The following is a 24403-nucleotide window of genomic DNA, read 5'->3' on the forward strand; positions in this document are numbered from 1 at the left end:
GTCTCCCTCTTTCTCTGCCCCTCCCCTGTTTGTGCTCTTCCTCTCTTCCTCAAAAATACATAAAAACATTTAAAATAACTGTGGTCGATGATTACACAACTCTGAATATTCTAAGAACCTCTGAGCTGTACACTTTAAATGGGTGAATTGTGTGGGTGTGTGAATTATACCCCAATAAAGCTATTCTTAAAAAATGACTACTTTTTAATCTACTCATAGCAGATTTTATAATTGGTCTAATTTTACATCAGGCTTCTCAGGCTTTATTAGACTTTGAAATAAGCAGGAAAACACAGAAAAAGTATATTTTATTGGTATTTAGGCCTAGCACAGTTCAATTCAAATAAAATGGAACAGAGCAATTTATTTAATTGAATACAACATATAAACATTTTTTTTTAAGTTTCTGTTTTATCATACGATTGTGTTCATGCAAGTACAATCATCAAACTTTCCTTCCAAGCATTTATCATAGCACCACCTTTTATTTGCAGTACTTGATATAAATTTCATTGTCAAACATATCTGGCTTTAGCAATGTAAACATTTGCTACAAGTAAACTTTAAAAGGTAAAAGTGAATTATACTAATGAATAAATCAAAATAAAACTGAGCATCACCACATGATATAATTCAACAAAATATTATATAATACTGTTTGAGTAAGAACTTAATACATTTCACAATATGGAAGCAGAAATAAGAAATAATATGTAAACTCCCAAAATAGTGTTAAAATACTGAAGGATATAATGTAAAATTTACCTCAGAAAAACAAGGGGAAACAACATAACCATGCAGTAAAAACCAAATTTGCTTTAGTAGTGATGACAGTTATTTTACTGCAAAGCCTTCCTAAAACGCATTCTGACAAAATGGTTTATTTTCTATCTCCCTTTTTAAAAAACTTATCACGTCTCATTACATAGGTTGGGTATTTTATGGGAATTTCACATTTGTCAGTTGTGGGATTGTTACCCCAAAAAACTTTCCATCTCTAAACTATTTTTCCAAATGACCAAAAACATTAAATTATCTACATGAAAATTACCATATATAAAGTCAAATAATTCCTAAACAAATCATCATAAAAATAAATCTGCCTTAACAGAATAAGTACAGAAAAAGGTGTATACATAAGTGCTTGAAAATCACAGATATATTTCAATGAATAGGCAAAAATGTTCACATTTATCATTACTGTCAATGATTTTGCTTACTTGATTAAAATCAAGAAACAAGTTTTCAAAAAGTCAACAAGGACATTCAGTGCCACTTTGTATTTTTCTGCAATATACAAATGAGTTATGTCTCTGTAGTGCAAGGCCAACTCTATTTCAACGCTTTAACATAATTAAGTTATAAAGACCTCAGATTTCTAAAACCAGCCATAATACTGTGGCAAGCAAAATAAATTTGTTCTTATTGCTCTTATATTCCAGCTTATTCTACAAATGTGAACATTTTTCCACATGTCTCAAACCATACTAATACAAAGAGTCTAGAGAGATACCTGTATTGGTTTCCACAGATAAACTGAAAAAGGAAATTGAAGTATTATTTCATCTTAAGTGTCCTTAATATGTTTAGCACTTCAAGCAGCACTTGACACAGCAAGTTTCTTCAAGTGATCCATAAACACTTGTAAACTAACATCATCTGTGAGAATAGGTGCTCCAGACTCCTGGAAGAAAAGAAAGATATTTGCTATGATTAAAACATAGCAGTTTTAACATAGAGTGTGCTGACAGCACAGAGCCTGCTTTGGATCCCGTCTCCCTCTCTCTCTCTGCCCCTCCCCGGCTTGTGCACATGTGTGCTCATACTCTCTCTACTCTCTCTCTTTCTCTCTCAAAAATAAAGGAATAAACATTTTTTAAAATGGAAATAAGTAAATAAATAAATAAATAAATCACAAGAAAATCACTGTAAGCAGAATAATGCCTATGCTCCAGTTGTATAATACAGAATCTGACTGGCCTTACTTAGTCCCAGGTTCCTGAGAGGGAAATTCCTTGGAATTTCCTAACATAGTGTCTTTGAAAACATAGTGTCTTTGTTATTCATAAGCCCTCAGATCACACTTGAGTTTATGCTTCGAGATGAGATAACTCAGGATGAGGGCCAATCACCAGAAAGATCAATATGATTAGAGGGTGGGGTGGGGGGATTTAAGACAGCCTGACCTCTAGGGAAGGGAAGTGAGGTGAAGGGAGGGAAAAGAGGAAGGGAGCTGGAGATTCAATCAATCCTGGCTGGTAGTAAAGAAACAAACAAGTAACTGTGGATACCAAAGCTCAGTGGAGCTTCCTGTTTAACAAATTTATCAATGCTAGGAGGGTGACACATCCTGATTCTACAGAGAAAGAGCACAAAAGCTCTATCTAGAACCCTTCCACACCTCACTCTGTGGGTCTCTTCGCTAATCCTTATTTGTAATCTTTAAAATAAAACTGTGATCATAAGTAACAGTGCTCTCCTGAGTTCTGTGAGTTGTTCTAGGGAATTATCAAACCTGAGGAGGGGCTTGTGGGGAAGCCACCCCCTACAACCACACACACATACACACGCACGCGCGCGCGCACACACACACACACACATCTGTAGCTAATTGGTCAGAAATACAGGGAACCTGGGATCCCACCTGCAGCTGGCATCTGAAGTTGGGGGCAGTCTTGTTCTGAACCATGTCTTTCACTTGCAGAATCTGCATTACCAGTAAGTGGTCAGCATCAGATTTGCACCGCAGAATCAGAATAGCTCCAGACCCAACTTAATCTTTATAGTACTAAAGTAAGTGCTCATTTGTCTTGAGACTGTATTGCCGCTTTTATCACTACTAAGGAATAAATCTCTCTTGGTGAGATTATTGCTGCCTACTAAAATACACTTGAGAGGCACCTGGGTGGCTTAATCGGTTGAGCTTCTGACTCTTGATTTTGGGCTTCTGATTCTTGATTTTGGCCAAGGTCATGGGATAGAGCCCTGCACTGGACTCCACACTCAGCATGGAGCCTTTTTAAGATTCTCTCTCCCTCTCTCTCTCTCTCCCCGCCCCTCCCTCTCTCTCTCCCCTCCCTCTCTTCTCTCTTTCCCCCTCTCTCCCTCTCTCCTGCTTGTGCTCCCTCGCTTTCTCTCTAAAATAAAAATAAAAAAATAAAATTGCACATATTTCGGGGCAGCAGGGTGGCTCAGCTGGTTGAGTATCCACTCTTGCTTTCAGCTCAGGTCGTAATTCCAGGGTCATGGGATAGAGCCCCATGTCAGGCTCTGTGCTGAACATGGAGCCTACTTGAGGTTCTCTTGTTCTCCCTCTCCCTCTGCCCCTCGCCCCTGCTCACAAGCTCTCTCTCAAATAAAAAAAAAGAAAAATAAGGAAAATAATATTGCACATATTTGGGGGCACCTGGGTGAATCAGTCAGTTGAGCAGTTGACTGTTGACTTTGGCTCAGGTCATGATCCCAGAATCCCGGGATCAAGCCCCACGTTGGGCTCTGCACTGAGCATGGAGTCTGCTTGAAATTCTCTCTCCCTTTCTCTCTGGCCCTCTCCCCCCCACTTTAAAAAAAAAAAAAACTGCACATATTTTAACAGAAATGCCAGTTGGAAGGAAGAATATTTACAGTGTTTTTATTTATTTTTAAATTTTTGTTTTTTTGGGAGAGAGGGAAAGAGAGAACAAGTGGGGGAGGGGCAGACAGAGAAGGGGACAGAGAATCTGAAGCAGGCTCTGTGCTGACAGCAGAGAGCCCAATGCAAGGCTCAAACTCATGAACTGTGAGATCATGACCAGATCCAAAGTCAGACACTTAACTGACTGAGCCACCCAGGCATCCACACAGCATTTTTAAATTTTTTTTTTTTCAACGTTTATTTATTTTTGGGACAGAGAGAGACAGAGCATGAACGGGCGAGGCGCACAGAGAGAGGGAGACACAGAATCGGAAACAGGCTCCAGGCTCTGAGCCATCAGCCCAGAGCCCGACGCGGGGCTCGAACTCATGGACCGTGAGATCGTGACCTGGTTGAAGTCGGACGCTTAACCGACTGCGCCACCCAGGCGCCCCCACACAGCATTTTTAAAATAAACTATTCTTATAACTTTTCATTCAAGTCACTTTAATTGATCTCTGTGGGTTCTAAGTAACAAGAGTTAGGGAAAATTCCTATCCTTTATTTTAATAAAAACTGTGTTGACAGAATGACCCTGGTAATCCAATCCACTAATAATGAAAAAGGTTTTCTAGGGGTGCTTGGGTGGCTCAGTCAGTTGAGAATCTATCTGACTCTTGATTTCGGCCCAAGTCATGATCTCACAGTTCCTGGGATTGAACCCCAGGATTCTTGCTTGGGATTCTCGCTTTCTGCCCCTCCCCCACTTACTCTTTCTTTCTCTGTCTCTCTCAAAATAAATAAATAAAAATTTTTTTAAAAAAGGTTTTCTAGATTTTATATCTGGATTTTTACATTTTTCACCTAATACTCAAGTTCTCATTTATAAGTAAATATAAAAAATCTAAAACAAAGTAGTTAGGTAATTTTCAGAGATCAGCAAGTGAGGATCAACTGTAAGATGGAAATTTATAGCTCTTGTAAATTCTAGTCTGGCATAGCCACAGACCTGCCATAACTTCTGCTGAATAAAGAAAAGTCCATTTTATTATGTATTTTCATGAGCTAATTATAAGAATTTTAAAAACTTGTTAAGGAAGGGAGACAATAGCACCGGGATTAACAGCTTGGAGTTTGGAGCCAGACTGCATGGGCTCAATTCCTTGCTCAGCCACTTACTGCCTGTATGACTTTGAGGAAGTTACTTAACCCCTCTGTGTCTTAGTTTCCTCATCTTTAAAATAAGGATAATAACAGGAACTATTTCACATGGTTGTTATAATGATTAAGTAAGTTCAACTGTATAAAGAAACAGAATACCTGACACACACAACAGGAATACATGTTTCAACTATTATCATTATTACCTTTTCTGAAAACCTATTATCTTATAACACTGAAATATCTTTCCTTATTCAACATTCACAGTTAACACAGAGAAGCAAAGGTCTCAAAAATATGACTTAGACTAGTAATAACCTGGTAGCTCTTGGATTTTTTCTTTCTGCAACTATTCCTGATTTTTCTTCAATTTACACATTTTCCACCCAATTCACCCAATCTCAGATCTATTTCTCCTGGTCAAGGCAAAATATATATCAATTTTCTAATTTATATACTGTAGAGATCTTATTTGAAATTATAAATAGTAACGGTCACCTCAAACTTATCAAAAACTTGCAGCTGATTGATCTTAATTTTTCAACTGTGCCTTTTTCCTCCTTAAAATATATCCAGGTTCAGGCAGAAAGATCTAAACTTTATATCATTTAGTATATGAAGCACTATAAGCAATGGGGAAAGAGTGTTGCTGTGGTGCCCTCTTCAGGCCATCCATAGATAAAACTCACTGGGGACTCGATTTCTGACAAAAAGAAAACTAAAGTGTAAGATTGTATAATTTTTAGTAAAATGCCTGGCTACCAAGTTAACTTCCTAAATAGCAATCATCAATTTAATTTAATGATTAAAAATTCAGATTCTCCAGTCATAAAGGCCTAGAGTCAAATCCAGACCTGCCATAATTTGCCTATGTGATCCTGGATAAGTTACTTAAGCTATATAAGCCTCAATTTCCTCTTCTGAAAAATACAGTTAATAGTACTCCCTCATAAGAGTGTTTTGATGATTAAATAGGACTGCATAAAAATCTTAGCACAGTAACTAAAACAGCATAGATTCAATTTATTAGTTATGATATCTATAAAAATATTAGCATAATTTACAAAAATCGTAGGTCAAGAAAGACCTTAGGGCTCTCATTTATGCCTCTAATGCCTTTGCTTCCAGGCTATAATAATTAAACTTCAAAGTTTAAAACAGATTTTCTTTCCTATTTAAAATATCTTTAGGGAGAGACTTAATTTTTTTCCCCATTGATAACAAGAAAAACTAATATTTACCAAGTCTTACCGTGCATATCAAGCACGTATTAAACTCTGTAATACACAAGGAAGAAAAGGCAAAGAGAAGACTTTGAAAACTTATAGAGGTTTCAACTACCAGCCCAGAATGATATTTCTCCATGTTTAACGGCTCAACAAGTTCTTTATAAGTCTACCAACTACATCTCCATGTTGTAATTTTTTTTTAAGTAGGCTCCATGCCCAATGTGGGGCTTGAACTCATGACCCCGAGGTCGAGAGTCGCATGCTCTACCGAGTCAACCAGGTGCCCCCATGTTGTAATTTAAACCCAGAAAAGCAAGAAGCAAGTTATTATTTACATGATCTAAACTACATTAAAAAAAAATTTTTTTTTAAATGTTTGTTTATTTTTGAGAGAGGGAGACAGAGCATGAGCAGGGGAGGAGCAGAGACAGAGGGAGACACAGAATCCGAAGCAGGCTCCAGACTGAGCTGTCAGCACATAGCCAGACGCGGGGCTCAAACCCATGAACTGTGAGATCATGACCTGAGCCAAAGTTGGACGCTTAACTGACTGAGCCACCCAGGTGCCCCTAAACTATATTTTTTAATGTAGAAATTAAGCTACAAAGATATATTTTATTTGGTCTGCATTAATGTGGGCTCACAACATTTTGTTAACTAAATTATGTGAATGGCAACAATCAGCTGGAGGGGAGGAACAGTTACCCCCTTTGGAAAAGGATTTCTGTATCCTTCCCATAAGCCCTCTGACCCCAGGTATTGCCTCTTCACAATGAGAGTATCAGATTTTCTTATATTCATCCAGCTTCACTCATCTGTTAGTCACCTGGCCCCTCAGAGCATTTGATAGGGGACCCGACAAATACGATTTTAAAGTATCCTTCAACCTCCCCTTCTCCATATTGACGATTAATCACCATTTCCAGGAACTTTATTAACTGGTGCTACTTTCCGGTTTTCTTGCAACTTTTTTCCCTAAACAAGTTTCTCTTTAGTTGTGAGATCCAGAACTAAAACCAGTACTCAGATAACTAAAGTATAATGGAAAGGCTGACTTATGGTACATTCTGTATTCCAAAATTCCACGTCATAGTTGGCTTTTTGTTCTACAGCAAGTGGAATGGGGTAGAGGGTGATACTGATGATGTATATGTATATCCATTATATGGGCATACATTTTTTACTCTCACGTGCTATATACTCTTTGTACATCTTCCCAGCGTGAGCTCCTGTCCTCACTATAAAAACCTTACCTTTCAGAACTTTTAGACCATGGATTCAACTTATTTATCTATATCATAAATGCTCCTTAACTCCTGAACACCTCCACAAAGCTCCCATACTCTAATCTCTGTTCTCCTGCCCAGATCTGTAATACTCAATACATGCTACGTTTAAGTACTGTGGAAAGTCAAAAATTAAAAGGACATAGCTATTACTCCCAAGTAACTTATAATCTAACGGGAGGGATAAAGACCCATCAGAAATGGATGAGGGGCACCTGAGCCAAAGTCGGATGCTTAACCGACTGAGCCAATCAGGTGCCCCACCCCCAAACACTTCAGGATATATCTCCCAAGGTCAAGGACACCCTCCTATATAACCACAACAGCAGAATCACACTCCAGAAATTTAATATTATACCTGTATCTGATATATGGTCCATATTCAAATGGGATACAAATCATCCCATTTATGTTCTTTATAGCTGTTTTCTCTAATCTAGAATCCAATCAGAATTCAGATTTTGCATTTAGCGATCTTGCCTTAGAGTAACTTTTACTTTCCTACAACTTCTAGCAAATCTCACTGGTTCCACTTTTAAAATATCACCAAAATCTATTCCTTTTCACTATCTTGCCTTCAATCCCCCTCATTTGGATTACTTCAAAATATAGTTTCAACCTACAGACTGTTCTCAATTAATCTTAAGATTCAACTATATTTTCTAAGACTCAAATTTGCTCCTCTGCCCAAAAGCCTTTAGTAATGTTTTATTACTTACCAATAGATTCAGCTCCTCAGCACTCAATCTGGCATTCAAAATCCTCTACAATTTAACTGCACAATACAGTTCCAGTTTATTGTTCTATTCATCCCTATATGTCCCTGTACCTTACTGTCCTCTACCTGGAATTCCCTTCCTCATACAATTTCTACTTCTTCAAATAGTAACCATTCTATAAGGAAATGTCCCCTCTCCTGAGCTCTTTTCTTATCACACACTGTCTCCTGCTGCCACCATGTGCTCTCTTCCTCTCTTCCTTCTCTAAACCCTCTATATTTTATATCTTTCTAAAAGAACATATAATGACTCGTGTATTTTAATTACTCAGATATGTATCTTTTCCTAATACTAGACTACAAACTCTTTAAAAGCAGGGATGATCAAGGGGCACCTGGGTGGCTCAGTTGGTTAAGTGTCTGACTTGGGCTCAGGTCATGATCTCATGGCTCGTGAGTTCAAGCCCCGTGTCAGGCTCTGTGCTGACAGCTCGGAGCCTGGAGCCTGCTTCAGATTCTGTGTCTCCCTCTCTCTCTGCCCCTCCCCGGCTCATGCTCTGTCTCTGTCTCTCTCAAAATATAAATAAACATTTAAAAAAATAAAAAAATAAAAAAAAGCAGGGATGATAAAAACGATGAATCACTAAATTCTACTCCTGAAACAAATATTACACTGTATGTTAACTAACTAGAATTTAAATAAGAACCTGAAACATAAAAAAAAAAAAAAAAAAAAGGATGATCACTATGTACTCTAAAGTACCAATACAGAATCCTGTACATTGGACACTCAATAAATGTTGACATACTGTATCAAGAGGTAGGACATTTAAAAAAATTAAAATATATTAACAATGATTTCCAGGCTTCCTGCCACTCTTATTCAACTACAATCCCTGACCTCTCCAACTTACTATGTGTGGCCCTTTTGTAGTTCATGTCCTAGTATTAGCTTAAATCATCACTTCCTATCTTATACACTATATTGCTTTCTGTCTCAAGGGTGTAGTACTAAACTTGGGATATGAAGGAATTCTATTTGACATAATTACTTTTTATTTTCTATGGTGCCACCAAATGCTTAATTCGATTTTCTACTCATTTTTTCCTTACTTTTGCAACAGAAATCATTAGCAAATATGCTTAACTGACTGAGCCACCCAGGTGCCCCCCAATTTTTTTTTTAATGTTTATTTTTTGAGAGAGAGCGAGAGAGAGAGAGAATGTGAATGGGGGAGGGGCAGAGAGTGAGAGAAGCAAATATGTAGGAAAATGTGTAGTTCTCATTAAAATGACAAACTATAAATACATAAAGAAATAATTTCCCAAATCCACTATTTACACTTACCTGTCCCCAGGCATACATATTATTATGAGTCTGGGAAGGGTTGACTTTTGAAAGCAGGAAACGGGCCTTAAAAGCAAAGAAGAAATAACATCCATCAAAAATATTTAGTTAATATGAGCCAAACAAATACATTATGTGATCTAAAATTTAATTAAAAGGCAACTTTTTAAAAATGAACTAATTTTGGAAATATGTAGGCCACTACATGTTACAAATAAATATACCCTCTTCTCTCTAAACCATACATTCATAACAACAAATAATAAATTAGTCAAAAATTCAGTATATAAAAATTATGTGTGCAACAAGTAGGACAAGATTAGTGTGAATTTTACTAAACACTTGGTATGAAACATCATCAGAGGTTTGAAGTTCCAAAAAGTGACCTACACATTCTTTAAACAATGACTCTCAAACTTTTTTAAACTGCAGGCTATTCCATAAGACAAGTTACCTAACATTTTAACCATCTATCCATTAAGTCATATCATTGTAAAAATAATAACCAAAATAAAAGCAGAAAATAGCACTATACATGGTAAGATGGTAAGACATTGATGAGAGAACCAGGCATGAATATAATTTCATATTGGAAGAACACAAGCAGTCCTATCTTTTGAAATTTAGTACCACACAAAATCATTTTCTACTCTATGAGTAAGCAGCTTAACACAAGAAAATTGGCTCTAGAGTCAGAACACCTAGATTCAAATCCCAGTTTCTCCATTTACTGTGTTTCCTTGGCGACAAGTAACCTAAGTCTTGGTTTTATTATCTGTAAAATGGAGGTAACAACAGAATTGTTAGAAGGGTCCAATGGGATAAGGTGTGTAAAGTACTATCAGCTTTGCAAATTCTCAATACATGGTAGCTCCTATTATAAATATAATAAAATCCTAAAAATAACTGCTATCATTTCTGAATAATAGTTACTGATATTTACCACCTACTTTATAATACTGCACTAGGCACTACGGATACAACAACAAATGAAGCAAGATCCCTGCCTTTAAGGAGAAGAGAAACAAACTTATAATAATTTATAATTACTTTATTATAATTCTAATAAAATTATAAGGGAGAAGTAAAAAGTGTTTTCAGAGTGTACAGAGGCACCTGAGGCACCTGGGTGACATAGTCGGTTAAGTGTCCAACTCTTGATTTCTACTCAGGTCGTGATCTCATGGTTTATGAGACTGAGCCCCACATCGGACGCTATGCTGACAGCACAAAGCCTGCTTGGGATTCTGTTTTTCTCTCTCTCTGTCCCTCCCCTGCTTGCTCTCTCTCTCAAAATAAATAAAAACAAAGTTAAAAAACAAGTGTATGGGGGTGTCTGGGTGGCTCAGTAGGTTGAGCATCCAACTCTTGATTTTGGCTCAGGTCATGATCCTAGGCTCATGGGATTGAGCTCCACATCAGGCTCCATGCTGAGCATGAAGCCTGCTTGAGATTCTCTCTCTTTCCCTCTGCCCCTTTCCCCCACTTACTCTCAACCTCAAATTAAATTTAAAAAGGCGGAGGGGAGGAGGCTCTTGAGTGGCTCAGTCAGTTGGGTGTCCAGCTTTGGCTCATGTCATGATCTCGCAGTTTAGGAGTTTGAGCCCCACGTTGGGCTCTGTGCTGACAGTTCAGAGCCTGTTGCATGCTTTGGATTCTGTATCTTCCTCTCTCTCTGTCCCTTCCCTGCTTGCACTTTCTCTCTCTCAGAAATAAACAAACATTTAAAAAAAAAAAAAAGAGTGTATGTTAAGGGGTCTTCAACTTAGCCTTCTGAAAGGCTATATGCACACATATATGTATGTACGTGTGTATATGTACATGTATCTTATTTAATCCTAATAATTCTAAAAACCACAAAGCCTTTTGTAATATCATAATGTTTTCCTATTACATGACATTTTCTAGAAAACTGAAATGACAGAATGAAGAAAACAAAAAACTGTTACCATAAACTTCATATTCATAGACTTTTTCATTAAATACACAGATTAAAGAAAATTACACTGAAAAAGGTACACTAAATTATTTTCCAACTTGCTCTTCTTGCTCGGCTAAAGCAGACAAACCACCATAACACCATCCTGGCTCTGTTATTAAATCTGGGCTGGTAGCAGAAGATGGGAGAAACTGCTAGCTTTAGGTAACGAGTCAATAACCACTGCTTTGCACTCAAAGCTAAGGCAAAAAGCAAGCATATTTTCCCTTGTAAACCTCCTCCTATCCATCTCCTCCCTCTTTTACTTGCTTTGGGAAGCAGTCTATTCAAATTAAAGTCAGAAGGCAAATAGCAACAACTCATTACAAAACTAGCAACAAGCAAATTAACTGTACTTACCTGGCTACCTCCATGTTCAGTATCAATGTATCTTGGCATTGGAAATCTGGAGTGAAGAATCTCCTGGGCATCATCCACTGGGGCTTGTAGAAGATGGCGGAAATTTTCATATTCTGGCATGTCTTGGTATCCTGACTTGCGCCACTGTGCAATGGTCTAATTTTAAAACAATTAAAGGAATTATTACTTTTAATTTCTTACCTATTCAAAATCTTTAAGAGATTTTTACAAAGGAATTAATCTTCAGAAAATAAGAAAACTATAGATCATTATTTCATTTATCTCAGATTTTAAATTAATACTACGTATTTTTGAGTAAATACATGAAAAATGAGGTTACTTCTCCTTTAAAAGTAAAAAGAAGTAATAAACTAGAAAATGTGCCTACAGAAGACTTCCCAGATACTTCAAAATTAATCACCGACTATTATAAAATCTTTATCAATGGAGTTACATTCTAGCAAGACATGAAAACATAAAAACTTTAATAATAATAGCAATAACACTATAAATATGCCTGGAAAGAGCATCTGAGTCAATTCTTTTATTAAGGTAATGGCTCCAAAAAGCATGGGATTAAATCAACCAAAAATTTAAATTTGGTTTGGTTTCTAACTTAACTGCATCAGTCAATACATACTCTGCATCACTTTATATCTTTGTAGTTAACAGAGGAACAGTCATGTGCATTTCAGACGTCTCCTTTAATTACATTAACAAGCTACTTAAAATTACACACACACACACACACACACACACAAAAGCAAAATATTTCACTCTGTCATGTAATAGGCATTATTCTTAAAAATTAAAGGACATTAGTACTGATATCAATTAAAAACAACAATCAGTAAATCTCTTAACAGGTCTAGATAATATTACTCAAAAGGATATTTTGAGTAACACCTCTACTCTTACAGTGCAAATCTAAAATCACAACTAAAACAATTGGAAAAGTAAATCTGCACAAGTTACTATAATTCTAGACTAGAAGTTTGAGTGTGGGTCTATGAAAAACGAATCTCTATCTTTCAAGGCATCCAGAAAACAGTACTTTCTTATACAGAGAAAGCATTTAATTATTGCTGAGTGAGTAAGTGCAGGAATGAACAGACCTCTGCTAAAGAACTGAATTAAAGGGGCGCCTGGGTGGCTCAGTCGGATAAGCGTCCGACTTCAGCCAGGTCACGATCTCGCGGTCCGTGAGTTCGAGCCCCGCGTCAGGCTCTGGGCTGATGGCTCAGAGCCTGGAGCCTGTTTCCGATTCTGTGTCTCCCTCTCTCTCTGCCCCTCCCCCGTTCATGCTCTGTCTCTCTCTGTCCCAGAAATAAATAAAAACGTTGAAAAAAAAGAACTGAATTAAAGTTTACTGACTACTCAAATATCTTCTCTTTTCAATAATTTACCATTCCAATTAAGAGAAGGTATAAATTTTAATTCACTTATGCTTTAAATGAGTTTTTAGATCATGTGGAATATTTTTAAGAATAAAGTGCTTTCTACACATCATACAGAATACTTTTTAAATGATTACGTGAAATAATGAAAGGGAAAGCCTGCCTACTGACAAAGGCAGACTTTTCTCCTCTTGAGGTCTTCAGGTAAAATCAAAAGTATTATACTCCTACGTTTACATCAATGTCCTTACTTTCACAATACTATGCTTTGTGTAAAATCCACTTGTTGAATCATATGTAGACAAATGGACAAAATAACCACAGGTGGGTAAACTGCAAATGAAGTCTAAAAACCTGTAGTAGGAAAAATCATATTTAAACCTATTTTATAAAAATGGAAATAAAGTTTCTCATAGAGGAAACAGTAGCCATTTAGTGAAGGGGGGAAAGTTTCCATAAATAAAAAGACTTTATTGCACATACATGCATAGCTTTAAATGCTATGGAATCTTACCTCACCATGGTAAATCAGAATCTGGAAGAACGTGTCCATGAGAAGAATGCGATCTGCAAGAATACTGCTGCTATCAAGAAGAACCGGCTAATGGAAGAAAACAATGAGAGAAGAGGAAGATGGAAAAATAAATTATTTAAAGATACAAAATAGATCTTTCCAAGATATTTTTATAACTTTAAATTTCTACCTTACAACTTAAGACATCTTGCTTTCATGAATTCTTACAGTATATTTTAATTTTCTGAGAAATCACAACAACTAAGGTAACAATAGAAAACCAGAGTAAAGCCAAGAGAAAATCAGGGATAACTCCTAAGTCTGGTGATGACCCCACTGAGTGACAGACAAAAAGCGTGGGAAAGGGGAAATTTGGAGACAGAAAAATAGTTCTAAGTAGAAAATGAAAGGGAGTGGCCAGAATTAATGACATAAATTTGGGTATCACATGCATAAAGATGGTAATTAAAGCTATGTGATTATACTGTATCACTCAGAGAAAGGAAGACAGAGAAGAATCCAGAGATAGAGCCCTAGAGCATGCCAACACTTAAGAGATCTGAAAGGAAGAAGTCAGCAAAAGGAGACGGAGAAGGAACAGGCAGTGATTAGGAAGAAAACTAGTAGGTACTGCAGGTGTCAGTGAAGCCTAGGACAAAAGGTTTCTAAGGACAATCCTCATTAGGTAAATGCTGTTGAGAGTTCTGGCAAGATGTGGGACATTGGTAGCCGCTTGGTAAGAGTTGTTTCAGTGTAATGTTAGGGACAAGAATCTGAATAATCTAGGTTGAGAAGAGAATGTGAGGTGAGATCATACAGTTACTCAGGTAACAGTATTACTGAGTTTAGCTGCAACTGAGACCAAAGAAATGAGGTGGCAATTAGAAAAAATGTGAAGCCAAAGGTGGTTCTGTTTGTTGGTTTTTAACGTGGGTGCTATTTAGGGTTCTATGTTAATGAGAATGATCCAGAGGAACAGCAGGTGATGATGCAGGAAGGAGGAAAACTCCAAAAGCAAAGCCTTAAGTAAATGAAGCTACTGGCGTTCATGGATTAAATGGCAAGGTTAGAATTTAACAGCAGCAGGTAATAGGGATGGTGGGATTCCAAATTTCTTCTAAACAGTAATCTACATTTTACAGGTATCTAAATTTACATATATTACTCTGAAATTAGAAACAAAATCTCTAAAACTTTCTTTCCTGATTCAAAGAACTACAAGACCAAATAAATAACTAGACCATCACATTAACACCTTATATTTTCTAGAAAAGTAGAAACTATGACAAACTACTAAAAAAAAAATTATAGTAACAAAATAGAATGTTTTATAAACTATTTTTTACAAAACAGTATATAAAGGCATCACGAGAGATCATGAATCAAGAGATATTATAAATACCCTCTTTATACGGACCATTCTTCAATATTATTTTCACATATAGTCATTATATACTTTTAAGTGGTAAAACAGACAACATTAGCTACAAAATAGAAAAAACTGTTTATTTGATAATAGGTTAAAATAAGTGGGACAGTTTGCTAGGAATGGCATAGCTTTATCACGGATAACTTTATCATCACCTAAGCATACATCTTTATAATCAACTGTATCTCATGTTCAGGAGAGGCTACAAGAAAATGACATTTTAAGCAAGAAGCTTTGTTCAGACAGAATGTCCTGTCAGACACTAAACCCTGGAATAAGCTACAGGTTCTAGAATCATTACCTCTGGGCACTGTTAAAGATATGAGAACAATCATAAACCCTACAGAATTTGATCAACCAAATAACTGCATAAATTGATCTTAAAAGTTTCTTCCACCTCAATTTTTCTATTTTTTTAAATGATTTCCTAGTGCAATCTAGCATATAATAAGCACTCATAAATATCTGCAAATATATGAATAATGTAACATAACTTCTTAAACTAAATTCTTATATGTAGTAACTATATTCCAAGAAAAACTTAATTGTTTTCACTTTTTGATGACACATCACAGCAACAACCAATTTTTGTTTTCTGTTTCTCTTACCTCTGGTGGTCCACTAAAAGAATATGCATACAGAATAGGCTGAATCATGATTAGAGACTGAGTCAAATCTTGACGCATAAAATGATGACGATAATATGAACTCTCATCAGGACTATTGTTAAAAACTTGCAAGAAAGGAGATCTTCTTAAATGAAACATAAACTACAAGAAAAAAACATGTGAGATAGGTTTTACTGATTTTATTGCAACAGTTTACTATTACAAAAGCATCTGATTATAACTATTAACACAATAAAACAAGTTATAATAAGAACATTCTAAACTGTACTCCTCAGAATCTTACTATGATCTTTATCAGTTATTTAAAAATATAATTCAACAACAAGACACTCGGTTGAGTGTCCAACTTTTTTTATTTTTTTTTTTACATTTTATTTTTGATATATATATAGAGAGAGAGAGAAACAGAGCACAAGCGGGGGAGGGGCAGAGAGAGAGGGAGACACAGAATCCGAAACAGGCTCCAGGCTCTGAGCTGTCAGCACAGAGCCCGACGCGGGGCTCGAACTGACAAACCTAGAGATCATGACCTGAGCAGAAGTAAGACACTTAACCGACTGAGCCACCCAGGCGCCCCATTGAGTGTCCAACTCTTGATTTTGGCTCAGGTCATACTTTCAGGGTCACGGTGTCCTACACGCAGCATGGAGCCTGCTTGGGATTCTCTCTTTCTCTCCCTCTGCCCCTCTCCCCAGCTCACATGTGCACTCTCTCCCTCTCAAAAAATAAGTTAATTAAAAATGTGTGTGTAGGTGTGTGTGTGTGTGTGTATGTATATACAAAACAATAAAAAAATTAAAGTAAAAGAGGTGACTCAAAAGGAAAACAAAAATAGGAACAAAAAACTCCTTGCTCTGGTCTAAGTTATACTACATGGTGCATTATCAGCATCCTTTCTTTTTATTCCTCATGTCTTTGGCCACAACTCTGAACTTTTTTATTACTGTTCCTTACCACCACCAAAAGACTCCAAGAGTAAAAGTAGATTAACAGATTTTCTACTTTTTGTAGGGCTCCCAAAAGTTGTACTGGGAAGGGTCAGCGATGACAAAAAAAAAAAAAAAAAAAAAGAAAAGGACTTACATATATTCACATTTTTAAGTACTTCCTCATCCCTAAGAAACATTCTCTAGACTTTTTTTCATTACTTCTTTCTCCTTTCACTTTCCTTCTACCCACTCCTCATATTAAAGAGCTCAAAAAGGGAAGAGTTAGGCCTGAAATAGAGTCTCAGATACAATCAACAGAATCAGCTCTCCAAAGAACTCTCATTTGTCTTGGAGTTTCCTCCCAACTTCCTTCAGCCCTCAGGGCCCAAGTGCTTGTGTGTTGCTCCTGCCTGGGACTCAGTCCACGCTTCTCTCCCAGCAAAGGCAGCTCAGTGACATTCTCATTCCTTTTCTGTTTTCAGTGATCAGAACTCACTGAGAGGCTCTCTCATCCCTCACCACTTTAGCCATTCCTTACTAACAGAAATGTGTAATTGGTAAATTTGGGGGTAAATATTTTAGAAATAAAGACCTTCTTTAAATGTAAGCTATGCCACCTTTTGGAAGACCATCAGGCTTTGAAACCCCCCAAAAAAATTATCTCTGGGCCCTCTGCTATTTCCAATAGAGGGGAAAAGATGGGATGTCCAGATCTCTTGGGAGATCTACCAACTATCAAAAGCCTAAAGAGAAGGTTTGGAGTTAGGAGAGAAGAAAAAGGAAAGTGTATGGCTCTCAGTCAAATACTTATTAGGCTAATGCCTTCATTCTCTTTCCTATTAGTTTCTGCTACTAATAGGCCTAAGGATTCCCAAATCAGAAACGGTTCTGTCTGCTTTAAAACAAATAGACTCTGCCTTTTGCTAGTTCTCCAAACCTGCAACCAGAGGTTTAGGGAAGTCTCCCTGCATAAACAACAAGTTTCTACACCAGAGATCAATAAAAAATGTTCAAAAAAAATATTAATAAGAGTAGTTCAGAAAAGAAAGCTGAAGGTTTAAGCAAAGTTTTCATGGGCAAAATTTAAATTTCCACATCTCAATGTAATCATTATTCCAGACTGAGCTAAAATGCTCCTTCTTCTATAAAGGTGTATCACAACATTCACTTGGAAGGATTCCTCTAAATTTCCTTTAAGTTTTGCATATCTCTCATAGCATTTCTCTCTTTCTGTTCTGCATTAGGTATATTTCAAATGACACCCTTCAAACTGAAAGATCCTTGAAAGGAGGATCCATGTCAGCCATCTTTATTCTCCTAAAGTTCCCTTCACACAGAACTCAGGTGAATAAATGTTATCTATGCTATTCATCATATAAATAAGCAACCAAGACTTTTTTAAATATCGATCAAAATAAGACAGGTAGATTCAACTACCCAAGTGGAAAAACTTCCCTAAGATACATAAAATCAGCTCTTTCTATTTACCTGGTATATCAGATTGTTCTGTAAGACTAGCTGACCAGTAAAGTTACTTCCTTTTGGTACTACTGTAATTAGATCCTTTATATTAGATGGAAAGTTGAAAGTTAATCTGCCAGACATCTGATTCTACTCCACACTAGGACTCCAGTGTAAATTTCTACTCACCACAAACAGATGAATATTTTCAAGGCCATCATAAAAATACTATATATTTAGGGGTGGGTGTAAAAAAAAAATACTATATACTTTTCACTGACTACTCAAGCACAATAGTGATTTCTTAGCTATCCTAAACTTACAACATTACCAAAAGAATAACCCAATACAACAGGTCCTATAAGATGAGTAATAAAATACAACAGGAAAAATGAGACCCAATGCTACTGTCAACACTAAGAAAAGAACATGGACCTTTTATCTACTCACCTGAGGGTAAAGGGAGAAAGTTTCTGAAAATCTGAAGGAGCTTGGATCATCTTTGTGATATTCTCCAAATTTCTGACACTAAATAAAATAAAATGTGTTAGCAATATTTTCCCTGGCACACAGCTAAACAACCCTCTTGCCTATATGTTTTCTATTTTTAAAAAGCTATTACTCTTTTTTTTTTTCTTTTTTAATTTTTTTTTTCTTTCAACGTTTATTTATTTTTGGGAGAGAGAGAGACAGAGCATGAACGGGGGAGGGGCAGAGAGAGAGGGAGACACAGAATCGGAAACAGGCTCCAGGCTCTGAGCCATCAGCCCAGAGCCCGACGCGGGGCTCGAACTCACGGACCGCGAGATCGTGACCTGGCTGAAGTCAGACACTTAACCGACTGCGCCACCCAGGCGCCCCAAAAAGCTATTACTCTTTAGAAGGCAGATAATTGATATAGGATAAAATCTGAATATTACTTATAGACTTACCAAGAGAATAATTACAACTAAAGAAATACATTTGAATTTGAGAAGCAAACAACATATTGCTCCAATGAAGTAACCAGTCATCTTCAAATGTTTGGATTTTTCTTTTTTTCTTTTTTTTTTTTTTTTTTTTTTGGAGAGAGAGAGGGCACAAGTGAGAGAGAGTGGGAGAGGGAGAGACAGATAAGTGGGGCTCATCAAAAGCAGGGCTCGAGCTCACATGATGTGGGACTTGAACTCACAAACCATGAAATTATGATCTGAGCCAAAGTCAGATTGCTTACTGACTGAGCTACCCCAGCTGCCCTAAGAAATCTTTTTTTTTTTCTTTTAAGTAAGCTCTATGCCCAACATGGAGCTCGAACTCATAACCCGAGATCAAGAGTCACATGTTCTACCAAATGAGCCAGCCAGGAGCCCATTGTTGTTATACTTGGGTAACCAGTGATATCCACAAGGCTAATTTTCAGAGTAGGGCATGTTTGAGACTTATGTCCAAAATTTTCCTTGCATTATTAACATTTTGTATATCACTAAATATAATCTATTATTCCATTGAACATTTTTCATATCACTAAATATAATCTATTATTTCATTTTTAAAAGCTGACTACATTAAAATATACACCATAACAATCTTATCTAATCCCTCACTATTAACATATATATTTATCCTGTTATATCTTTAGGATAAATTCTTAGTGGTAGAATTTCTAGGTAAAAAGAAGTTTTTAAGTTTTTGACATATGTCACCAGCTACCTTCTACATATAAGGTTATACAAATGTTTATAAAAGTTGTACAATTCAAACCAACAAGCTATGATGCTGTTTCCCTGAATACTAACCAATTCTTAAGCGTTACTGTGTTTTTCTAATTCTTACCAGTTTGACAAATATTGTTGTCTTTTTCTATTTTCTAACTTTGATTATACATAAGATTGATAATTTTTTCATATGTTTACTGGTCACTTGCATTCCCTCTTTTGCTAATTCCTTGCTCATGACCTTTGCTCTTTTTGCCCAAGTCTTATTGATTTATAAGAGCACATATACATGAATATTTCCACATTCTGCCAAATGTAAAGAATATGTCCTACATACAAATCATACATAAAAGATGGCATTAAATTCTGCTAATGGTATTTTTACCACACAGATTTTGTTTCATTTTAATACATCTCTTAATATTCTTATTTAATGCTCCTGCTTTTCATTTCATGTTAAAAGTCCTTCTGCCTCCAGGTTAAATGCATATTAACCTATTTCCTGATAAATATAGCCTAAAGTATAAACTATATATACAACCTAAATAAAGTATGTATCGGGTATAAGTATATATATATAGGTTAAAGTTGTATAGGTTATACTACAGATAACAATATAAAACTTGCATTATATATATATATATATATATATATATATATACATTTCTAATCTTTGCATTACTTCTTAAAAAAATTTTTTTAAATTTTTTTAATGTTTATTTATTTTTGACAGAGAGAGAGACAGGGCATGAGTAGGGGAGGGGCAGAGAGAGAGGGAGACACAGAATCTGAAACAGGCTCCAGGCTCCGAGCTGTCAGCACAGAGCCTGACGCGGGGCTCGAACTCACAGACCGCAAGATCATGACCGGACGCTCAACCGACTGAGCCACCCAGGTGCCCCACTTCTTAAAAATTTTTTGAACATTTATCAAGTGCCCTAGCATTAATTACTGGAATCATGAGGAGCAGTCCTATACAACCTAACCAAAATACAAATATAGATGGGAAAAAAAAAAAAAAGATTGAAGCATAAAGGAAGTGTATCAAAGATTCATGGTCTGACTTATTCAAGAGTTAATAAAACCAGGCAGATAAAGCAACAGTAATATAATTTTCTTGAGGAAAATAACACTTGCAAGATATCTAGTTCTGTCTTTAATTCAGTAATTATTTATGTATAAAGGCATACAAATAAAAGGACCCTAATGGTCAAAGTCTAACCTCTATAAGAAAATGGTACTGGGGCACCAGGTGGCTCAGTCGGTTAAGCGTCCGACTTCAGCTCAGGTCGTGATCGCACAGTTCGTGGGTTTGAGCCCCACGTCGGGCTCCGTGCTGACAGCTCAGAGCCTGGAGCCTGTTTCGGATTCTGTGTCTCCTTCTCTCTCTGACCCTCCCCCGTTCATGCTCTGTCTCTCTGTCTCAAAAATAAATAAACATTTTTAAAAAATTAAGAAAAAATAAAAAGAAAATGGTACTGACAAATGTGGTCATCTTTTTTTTTTAATTTATTTTTTAATATTTATTTATTTTTGACACAGAGAGAGACAGAGCATGAATGGAGGAGGGGCAAAGAGAGGGAGACACAGAATCTGAAGCAGGCTCTAGGCTCTGAGCTATCAGCACAGAGCCTGACGCGGGGCTCAAACCCACACACCGTGAGATCACGACCTGAGCTGAAGTCGGACGCTCAACTGACTGGGCTACCCAGGCACCCCAGAAATGTGGTCATCTTTAAAAACAACACATCTAGGGGCGCCTGGGTGGCTCAGTCGGTTAAGCGGCCAACTTCGGCTCAGGGCATGATCTCGTGGTGAGTTCGAGTCCCGCGTCAGACTCTGTGCTGACAGCTCAGAGCCTGGAGCCTGTTTCAGATTCTGTGTCTCCCTCTCTCTGACCCTCCCCCATTCATGCTGTGTCTCTCTCTGTCTCAAAAATAAATAAACGTTAAAAAAAAAAATTAGGGGCGCCTGGGTGGCGCAGTCGGTTAGGCGTCCGACTTCAGCCAGGTCACGATCTCACGGTCCATGAGTTCGAGCCCCGCGTCAGGCTCTGGGCTGATGGCTCCGAGCCTGGAGCCTGTTTCCGATTCTGTGTCTCCCTCTCTCTCTGCCCCTCCCCCGTTCATGCTCTGTCTCTCTCTGTCCCAAAAAAAAAAAAACTTTTAAAAAAAAAATTAAAAAAAAAAAATTAAAAAAAAAAAAACATCTAAAGTGCCTTGTCACACTACTGTTAAGAAAAAATTTGGCTGGGGTAGCATTTAGTAGGAAAGTCCCAAGAGTCTTAAACAAGAGACATTTCCTAGGCCAAATCTAATCAGATGAACTGAACAGGGAAAATACAATTATTTTCAAAATAACTAACAAAACACTTGTTAGTGGTAAACCAAAAGTCTAAAATGGAAAAAAAAAAAGTCAAATATCAAGTTTAAGTTGTAAAAGGATGTCACTCAGTACAAAAGGTCAGGAGTCAAAAATGTAAGGAACAACAACAAAAAAGGTAAGAAACAAATCCATGAAGCTGGGCATAAATAAGATGGACTCAAAAAGAGACTGAGGATGGATGCAACAAATCATATGTTGATACCAGTGTCTTAAGTGATGCTGACAAAGGGAAGCAAAGACTTACAGTAAATGTGTCAGAAGCAATTGTGGTACAGCACGATCTGGCCATACATTGCCCCATTATCTACAAAACAGTCTTTTTTAAAAAGATGTTGGGTTTCGGGGCACCTGGGTGGCTCAGTCAATTAAGCATCCAACTTTGGCTCAGGTCATGACCTCACGGTTCACAGGTTCAAGCTCCATGTCGGGCTCTGTGCTGATAGCTTGGAGCCTGAAGCCTGCTTTGGATTCTGTGTCTCCCTCTCTCTCTGCCCCTCCCCCTCACACGCTCTGTCTCTCTCAAAAATAAACATTAAGGGGCACCTGGGTGGCTCAGTTGGTTAAGCGGCCGACTTCGGCTCAGGTCATGATCTCACGGTCCGTGAGTTCGAACCCCGCGTCGGGCTCTGTGCTCAGAGACAGCTCAGAGCCTGGAGCCTGTTTCAGATTCTGTGTCTCCCTCTCTCTGACCCTCCCCAGTTCATGCTCTGTCTCTCTGTCTCAAAAAAATAAACGTTAAAAAAAAAATTTTTTTTTAAAGAAAAATAAAAAAAAATAAACATTAAAAAAAATTTTTTTAAGATGTTTGTTTTGTTTTTGGGTTTTTTTTTTTCACTTTTTTGAGAGAGAATGCATGCACACAGGTTTGCATGCAGGAAAGAGACAGGACATAGGGAGAGAATCTTAAGCAGGCTCCGTGCCTAGCTCAGAGCCTCAGATGTCACTACCGTGAGAGCAATGACCTGAGCAGAAATTAAGTCAAACACTTAACTGATAGAGCCAACCAGGTGCCCCAAAAGATGTTTATGTTTAACAAAAATTAGAGTCATCAAGAAAAAAAGAAAATTATATTCACTATGCCAAATTAAGGCAAGAAGTTTAATATAATTTCATAGACTTTTTTCATTAGCAAAAATTTACAAAAGTATAGTACCTAAAAGGTATTACTAACCCCTTCTCTATTTGTTATAATTGCTACAGCTAAAATTTCAGCAGTGCGAAATCAGTACAAAGTGTTTAACTTCCATAACTAAGGTTCATTGGTCATCACCTGAAGCTTCACTTCAACTGTATGCTAATATTCAATCAAAGAAAAATGTAAAGATCACCTTCTCACCACATTTACCACATATGAGGGTCTCTTAGTCACTAGGGGTTCATAAGAGACTGTGATTTTGTCAAAAATTGGTGTTTGAACTCTGCATACCATAAAATGCCAGCCACGATGATGGACAGTTTTCTAAATCCTATTAGCAATTTCTTCTAGCCATCTTACAGTCCTGTGTGGCACTATGCAGTAGGACTATGCTCACTTGGAGAACTCCATTTCCAGTTTTTGATGTAAGACAAGGGAGGCCACCAATAACTGGTGAAAGCTATTTTGCCCAGAAAGCAGGGTGATAGTCTGATAATGCCAGCCTCTCCTTCCCAAGTTACCTCTACCAATTTTCTCTTACACACATTTGCCAACTGAATTATAGGAAGAGACAAGCTAGGGGTGCCTAGGTGGCTCAATCATTTAAGCATCTGACTCTTGATTTTGGCTCTAGTCATGCTCTCACAATTGAGATGAAACCTTGCATCAAACTTCACATGGAGTCTCCTTGGAATTCTCTCTCTCCCTCTCTCTCTGCCCCTCCCCTGCTTACATGCATGCTCTCTCTCTCAAAATAAATATGTTTTTAAAAAATGGAAGATATGGGGCACCTGAGTGCCTCAGTCGGTTGAGAGTCTGACTTTGGCTCAGGTCATGATCTCAGGTTCACGAATTCAAGCCCCGCATCGGGCTCTGTTGCCGACAGCTCAGAGCCTGGAGCCTGCTTCAGATTCTGTCTCTTCCCTTCCCCTGCCTGCACTCTGTCTCTCTCTCTTAAAAAATGAATAAATGTAGGGGCGCCTGGGTGGCGCAGTCGGTTAAGCGTCCGACTTCAGCCAGGTCACGATCTCGCGGTCCGTGAGTTCGAGCCCCGCGTCGGGCTCTGGGCTGATGGCTCAGAGCCTGGAGCCTGTTTCCGATTCTGTGTCTCCCTCTCTCTCTGCCCCTCCCCCGTTC

The 24403-nt window shown here is 37.4% G+C and overlaps 1 protein-coding gene across 6 annotated transcripts in view; it reads right to left on the reverse strand.

Moving 5' to 3' along the window:
* Positions 1–289: 289 nt before the first annotated feature.
* The window catches only part of SEC23A (SEC23 homolog A, COPII component), a 65363-nt gene continuing 41249 nt past the window's right edge, over positions 290–24403 (reverse strand). For all 6 annotated transcript variants that reach the window (XM_040476990.1, XM_040476991.1, XM_040476988.1 and 3 more), the window contains 6 exons: positions 18503–18580; positions 15642–15803; positions 13605–13691; positions 11694–11849; positions 9356–9421; positions 290–1684 (listed from right to left, as the gene is read on the reverse strand). In XM_040476990.1, the coding sequence (XP_040332924.1) occupies positions 1595–1684; positions 9356–9421; positions 11694–11849; positions 13605–13691; positions 15642–15803; positions 18503–18580 (639 nt within the window). In that variant the 3' untranslated portion in view covers positions 290–1594. The remainder of the gene's footprint in view (positions 1685–9355; positions 9422–11693; positions 11850–13604; positions 13692–15641; positions 15804–18502; positions 18581–24403) is intronic.

Source organism: Herpailurus yagouaroundi, unplaced genomic scaffold (genome assembly GCF_014898765.1).
Source record: "Herpailurus yagouaroundi ecotype Mexico unplaced genomic scaffold, PumYag 141, whole genome shotgun sequence".
NCBI classification, from domain to species: Eukaryota; Metazoa; Chordata; class Mammalia; order Carnivora; family Felidae; genus Herpailurus; species Herpailurus yagouaroundi.